The sequence below is a fragment of the Oreochromis aureus genome, linkage group 11 (genome assembly GCF_013358895.1).
Source record: "Oreochromis aureus strain Israel breed Guangdong linkage group 11, ZZ_aureus, whole genome shotgun sequence".
NCBI classification, from domain to species: domain Eukaryota; kingdom Metazoa; phylum Chordata; class Actinopteri; order Cichliformes; family Cichlidae; genus Oreochromis; species Oreochromis aureus.
In genome coordinates, this window is record NC_052952.1 from 7,254,399 (window position 1) to 7,261,377 (window position 6,979).

Below are 6,979 nucleotides of genomic sequence, written 5' to 3' on the forward strand. Positions count from 1 at the left end.
GAAGCATGTTTTCCACAGAAATTAATCCACACACTCATCAGGAAGGACAGGTAAAAAGAAGAAACATTTGCAAAAGCCATAAATTTCATCATAACACCCTGAAAAATAACTATATTAATAGCAGTTATAATTATGAGAATGAGAGAGGAGGACAGAGAATGAGCAAAAAAGAGAGAGCAGGATGATAACAGCAAAGCGAGTGAGAGAGCAAAAAGAAGCAGGAAGGAGTGTCAGAGTCAACAACGTCGCTTCTGTTTCATCCACATTCACTGGTGAGATTTTTAAAAGTTGTAAGATTATATTTTTGTTATTTTCTAGGTGAATACAACATGCTTGTATGTGACTGTCAGTGCAAAGGACAAGTGAGGAGGATGAAGAGAGAAAGGACAGAGATATTGGCCGCAGATGGCCGCCCCTCCCTGAGCCTGGTTCTGCCAGAAGTTTCTTCCTGTTAAAAGGGAGTTTTTCCTTTTGTAGGGTCTACCTGACAACATAAAGCGCCTTTAAGCGACTGTTGTTGTGATTTGGCGCTATATTAATAAAATTGAATTGAATATTTAAGTTAGATGTAAAAAATTATTATTATTTTTCATAAGATAATTTTCATGCATTTCCACCGTCTTTATTGAATAAGGATACTTTAACCACCTGTTGATTTAGTGGACTGCCTCTGTGTGGTTTAGAAACTGAATGATGTTTTGCATGTTTCTCCTCTTATCTGCTTTGCCATAAATTGTCAAAATGACTGGAATTTGATAAAGGTTTGATAAATAAAGGTTCCACCCTAAAATGGTTGTATTATATGGAATTCTGTGATTATTCATTCTGAATTCTTCTTAGACACTAGATTACGTCATCCTTCGACTTATAGTGCTTTTGAAGGTAATGTGTGTAAACAACTGAATTGAAGTTTGCAAAGGTGAAAAGGGTTGACTACATGGGCAAAGTATATTCTAATAATATCAATTACATGGCTCTGGATGCATGAAATTGTGACTGTGCCTTCCTAAAAGTTTGATCTTAAAATCGCCCCATACAAAATCTAAATTCAATGACACACTTTCCTGCATTTTAAGCAAAAATGAGCATAAACATTGATGGATCCAGATCCAGAGGTAAAATCATGATCCATTCACATTTAATGCGAGCGCTTGTGTGTGTGAAGTAAACGTGTTGACTGCAGAGAACAGGTCAGAGAGAATCTGGTATGGCCTATAATATGTTTTATTTTTATTTAAATCTTTAGAACATTAATACAAATAACCACTTTTATTCAACTTGACATTAGAAATCTAACAATATAAGTACTGAATCCCTCTCTATGCCAATCATAAACAACAACTATGTTTTTAAAGGATCTTAACCTGGGGGCAAAAAACTATCACATTGACTTTTGAAATGCGCATGACTGTTGGTTATATAGTGTATGAGATGGCACGCTTTAAAGTTCAGTTTTCAGTGCAAAAGTCCTACACATGGAATAAGGCAAAAACTTTCTAGAAAGATTAAAAACTATACAAACACTGTTTAAAGAGAAAAGTTTTGCACAGTTTACGCAGACATAGGAAGGCCTACAAGGGTATACAAAACACATTGGTGTTGGTCCCATTATAGATTAATATTGGCTAGTATATAATAACCCTTTATACTTTACCTCAGTTGTCCTAAAGAGGAGGAGAAGGAGGTCTAAGAACACCCTAGATTAAAGCATTTGATCAAAAAGTTCCTCCGCAATCATTCATTCATACAGTTCGATGGCTACAATTATAGTATAGGCAGCACAGGCTATAAATATAATGAAGGATATTTCAGTTATCTCGGTCTCCTCTGCTCCATCCCATTAGGCAGAAATCCTGCAATGATCGGCACTGGCCATATGAGAGCAGCAACACTCCACACAATGATAACCAGAGTCATAAAACAAGCCACAAGTGTCGACTCGATGGGTTTTCTGTTCAGCCTCCAACTTTTGTCCCCCTTCAGCTCGTCGAGGCTGAAATCCACGCAGCAGAAAGTGACTTGATCCCCGGTCTGCTGGCCCCTCGACCTACCCTGACCGAACCTCCGGTACCGGGACATCCCGCAGCCCACGCACAAGCGCAACTCCTGCTGACCCCCGGTGACCCCGAGGTGCTCGATGACAACGGGCGAGATCACCCTGTTGAAAGACGCGGCGAAAAAAGCCCTGCCGTGGTTGTTGGTGGTGTAGATGATAACATCACACTGGAAGCCGAAGCTGCTGTCCCAGCGGGCCACCAGCGACGTGGGCAGGAGTCTCTGGACGCTCACGTTGCACTGGGACAGACTCTGCATGGAGGAGGCGTCGGGCGAGGCGTCGCTCTCCTCCACAGACCTTTTGGAGAAGCGCACGTCCACCTCCAGGTTCGCCAGGAACCTGTTGGAGGAGTTGATGGGCGGCAGGAGGAGGTCCTCGTCGCTCCAGCCTTGACATCGCGGGAGAAGTGCGGCCACCGCGGTCAGAGCCAGCAGGAGAGTCGAAGAGTTGTTCAGCATGGCACAGGGCGCGTCTCTCCTGCTCGCATGATGCGGTGACGATCGCCGGAGACGGACGAGATGTGCAAATCTTTAATTTACCAGTCGCGAGTGTTTTTTTGTTTTTTTAACACAGCACCCAGTGGAAAGATTCAATTCCCTGCTCGGCTGATACAAATGGAAACGTCCAAAGGCTGTCATGCGCGCATCCCCCCCTCCCTGCGGATATTTCTATCCGTGTCGTTCTCCAAATGTGCCCATCTATCGGTACACAGACGTAGCAGGATGGGAAGAGCTGTGTGCTCTCAGCTCCGATCTTCACTTCCTGACGGTCACTTCAGGTGTGAGCGCTGAGCATCAAAACACAAAGGAGTGGTTTGGGGGGGGGGGCTCTAGTGCTCCAGTGCGCAGGAGCTTAGAGCATTACATGTTTTCTAGTCATGACATACACATGCTTCATAAACTTACCACACCAAAAATAAATGAAAGCTTTATTCAGAGTCTACAGAGAACATCGCGTGACTGTATAGAGGCCAGTTAATCAGCTGCCCTCAATTTATTCCTCTGAGGCACCAGGAGTTAGCAGCATGAGCAGAGGCATTACCAGAAGTTTAAAAATAATCACGGGTCCCCCAGTGCACCCCTTTAGCCCCACTGAGCTACATGTCAACACATGAGAGAAAATCTCAAATATTTCTTTATTTATTTGAGATTTGAAATATTCACCAGCCTTGCTACATTTCCCGCACAGAGACATTTATTAAAATGTTAAAGTGCATTTTTTCCATGATTTGGCATCAAAAACGTGCAATTTCTAAAATCTCAGTTATACCCAAGTACAAAAAAGCTTTAAAAGCAGTATTATTATGGTGGGGAAGCAGCAAATTCTATGTATATACAGGTGTCATATTAGAGGTGGTAATGTCTGTCGATAAGACAATCCATCATTTGGAGCAGACTGAAATATCTGGATGAAATTGGTGATTGCCCCACCTTTTTACCATCAGCAGCAAACCAAGAGCAACTTTTGCTTATTGTTAAATATCTCCCCAAAAATCAGCACAAACAGATATTGGTCACTGATTTCAGATGACGATTGTTATCGAGGGCAATTAGAGAAAAGTCTCAGGCCTTGATCCAGGGTGAATGGAAGAATCCTTACTGCCACTGCTTTTCCTGCAGTGATGTGGTCAGGTTAAAATTTCAGTTTGACTGCAAATTCACGCTCCCTAGGGGTTTCTACAGCCTGTGTGAGTTGGGGAGACGTCCCCATGTAGCACATGCGTGTCCATATGTTTATAAAAGTGTTTGAAGTATTTTGTGCCACAGAGAAGCATGATAGGATTTCAGGTGATAAGGGACAACAGCATTACAGCAAGGACGCAGTGACTTTGACTGTTGTTTCATTTGACGGACTGAGCTGAGAGATAAGAAGTTAATCCACCACATGGAGGAAAGATTAACCTCCGGACCTTTATTTATTCAGATCAGATTAGATTCACTGAGTTCAGCCTGAATGATGGTCTCTGAGCAAACAGCAGGGTTTTAGTGCCTTGCTCAAAAGCAATTGCTGCTCTTTCATTTCCACACAAGTTACATACCTTGACCAGACACTTTGTTAGGAGAACCTTGCATGGACTCTCTTTTTGCCTTCTAAACTCCCTTAATTCTTCATGGCACATATTCAACAAAGTGAAACAATCAAAACAATCCTCTGAGATTTTGGTCAGTGTTAACATGACAGCTTTACAGGGTTGCTGCAGATTTGTTGACTGCACATTCATCCAAAAGGTGCTCTACTGGATTGAGAGCTGGAGACTGTGGAGGCCATTTCAGTACAATGAACTAATTGTCATGTTTAAGAAACCCGTTTGAGATGATTTGAGCTTTCTGATGTGTTATCCTGCTCCAGCCATCAGAAGATGGGTACACAGCGGTCATAAACAATACTGGACATGGTCAGAAACAAAATTAAGCATTTAAACAATGGTCATGTGGTACTAAGGAGCCAAAGTTTGACAAGAAAATTATTCCCCACACCTTTACACTACCCCAAATTGTTGATACAAGGCAGGATGGATCTATATTGTGACCCTGCCATCCAAATGTGGCAGCAGAAATGGATATTCATCAGATCAGATAATAGTTTTCCCGTCTTATATTGTCTAATATTGATGAGCCTGTGTGACACAAGTAGCAGTGCAGTCTTCTGCTGCTGTCAACTGTTTCAAAGTTTGATGTTTTGTACGTTCAGAGACGCTCTTCTGCACACTTTGGTTTTAATCAGTGGTTATTTGAGTTACTCTTGCCTTCCTATCAGCTCAAATCAGGCCAGCCATTTTCACACTGACCTCTGACAACAACAAGGCATTTTAACCTGAAAAACTGATATTTTCTCTTTTTCAAACAATTCTTTATAAACCCCAGAGATGTTTGTGTGGGAAACTACCAGCAGATCAGCAGTTTCTGAAGTACTCAAGAATCAACCATGCCACATTCAAAGACACCTTAGTCACCTTTCTCCCCCATTCTGATGCTCACTTTGAATTTCAGCAGGTCTCTTTGACGATGCCTTAAAGCCTAAAAGCTCTGAGTTGCAGCCACATGATTGGCTGATTTGATAATAATGATGTGTAACTAATACAGTGACTGTATGAATAAACTCTGTCTGAACAACCTCAGCCTTTATCTTCCTTTAATGAAGTACGTGTTAATTCTCTAAAAACTGACAATCTAATAAAATTTTATTCATGTTATTTACACGTATTTCCATCCATTCAGTGATGAAGCATCCATGAGAAATACTACAGCATCATTGTTGCATCATGACCCCACTGATGGGGAACTTACCTGGCAAACACATCTAGAATCTCAGAGTTTTTGTTGTCTGCAGGAATATGGGGCCAGTTATTTGTACTGTCATAACATACAGTTAGACCATCGTATGATAGGGTGTTGCCACATTTTATTTCTGATTAAGTCAGGGAATGAGGAAAGATTATGATTTTGCCTAAATTTCTCCCTCACAGAGAGATGTTTTTGAGCATCCAACACAATTTTTAGCCGACCCTTCCCATGTTGATACTGTACCTCCTTCCTGAGTAAAAGGCACTTTTGTGTAAGCATGCTCATTATGAACATTCTTTTGTCCTTCTGTCAGGACAACCTATTAATGGGTATCTCCTGCTGGATATATAAAGCCTTGCTGCTGCTCAGAGATAGCTGCAAGTTCAAATCCACTCAGGTCTAATGACGGCGCTACACACAAGCTACACAGCTTCTCAGCAAGCACAGAAGGCCACTCATGAAAGAAAATGTTCACATCCGTTCTTTTTTCCTTTTCAGTCATAAAACAGCCGCTGCATGCAAAGTGTCTTCCTGTAGTTACCCATAGTGAATTGTGTAGAGAAAATACTATCTTTGGCTTGTCGTTCATTCTGCACATAGCAGAGCCTATTCAGGACACCATATATAAGAAAAAAAGAATGAATTTAAAATCTCACGTGACAATTTTTTGTTATTTAAGTGTGTTACCTTCTCACAGACTCAGACTGCCCATTAAGAGCAACGATCTCTCTCCCCAAGTTGTGAAGAATCTGCTTTAATCGGCATTGCTATTTTTAAAATGATGTGTTTGTTTTTCTTTCTCAGTCCGAAGCTTCTACTTATGAAGCTGTAAAGCCAATAGTCCATAACCCCTTTACTTGTTTGCTCATCTACTCTCGCTCTTTGAGCTTTCTTTATGTTGGTGCTTGTTTCCTTCGACCGTATTGTGCACTCAGGGGAAACCAGACACATCAATAAACATGTTCCTCTGCTGGTCTGCAGCAGCAGGGGTTTTCGTACACACTGTGTATCACCTGGCTGCTCTATCTGATACGAGACACAATCCCCCGCCCGCCACCCTGCCCTCTTTGTGTTATGGATCCAGCACTTTATCACAAACGGCCAATATGATTACACCTACAGCTGGGGACACGGCTGCAGTTAATCTCAAGGGATTTTTTTTTTTAGCTCTAATGATAGTTTCAATATTAGGACTGGTGGTTAAACACCTGATCGCTTTTTGGCAGGTTGCCCTGAGCTGGAAAATCTCACTAACTCCAAAAACTTGATGAGATCAAAACCAACCTTTCTCCTTTTACCTTTTGAAAGAGGTTTAAACTAGTGTCTTAACATTTGGCATTTTTGAAGTATTTGTACTTTTATTTATTAGAGATGCACTGCATTTTTTTTTTCATCTACAGCATCATTGTTTAGTCTTTTCCCTTTATTTTTCTATAAATTGAAAATGGAAAGATGATCATTTACTCCGTGCCTTATGGGCATGTGTAAAAATTCAAGAGTTCTGGTCCAGAATATCTGAAAACATTCATGATCATTTAGGGATTCAGTCACACACGATTCATTTTAGGCAGCGACTCAAAATCAGAGGGAGAAGACTAACATTTTTTTGACTGTTTGGTCAGACACATGCACACGCTGG

At 41.3% G+C, this 6,979-nt stretch overlaps 1 protein-coding gene across 1 annotated transcript; it reads right to left on the bottom strand.

Annotated features, from left to right (window-relative positions):
- Positions 1-1,214: 1,214 nt before the first annotated feature.
- Positions 1,215-2,815, bottom strand: LOC116329476 (transmembrane protein 158). Its single transcript, XM_031751506.2, has one exon. The coding sequence runs from the start codon at positions 2,512-2,514 to the stop codon at positions 1,813-1,815; it is 702 nt and encodes a 233-aa protein (XP_031607366.1). The 5' UTR covers positions 2,515-2,815; the 3' UTR covers positions 1,215-1,812.
- Between the last annotated feature and the right edge of the window lie 4,164 nt (positions 2,816-6,979).

Excerpts from the sequence above, each read along its gene's own strand:
- LOC116329476 (XM_031751506.2), bottom strand. The coding sequence starts at position 2,514 with ATGCTGAACAACTCTTCGACTCTCCTGCTGGCTCTGACCGCGGTGGCC.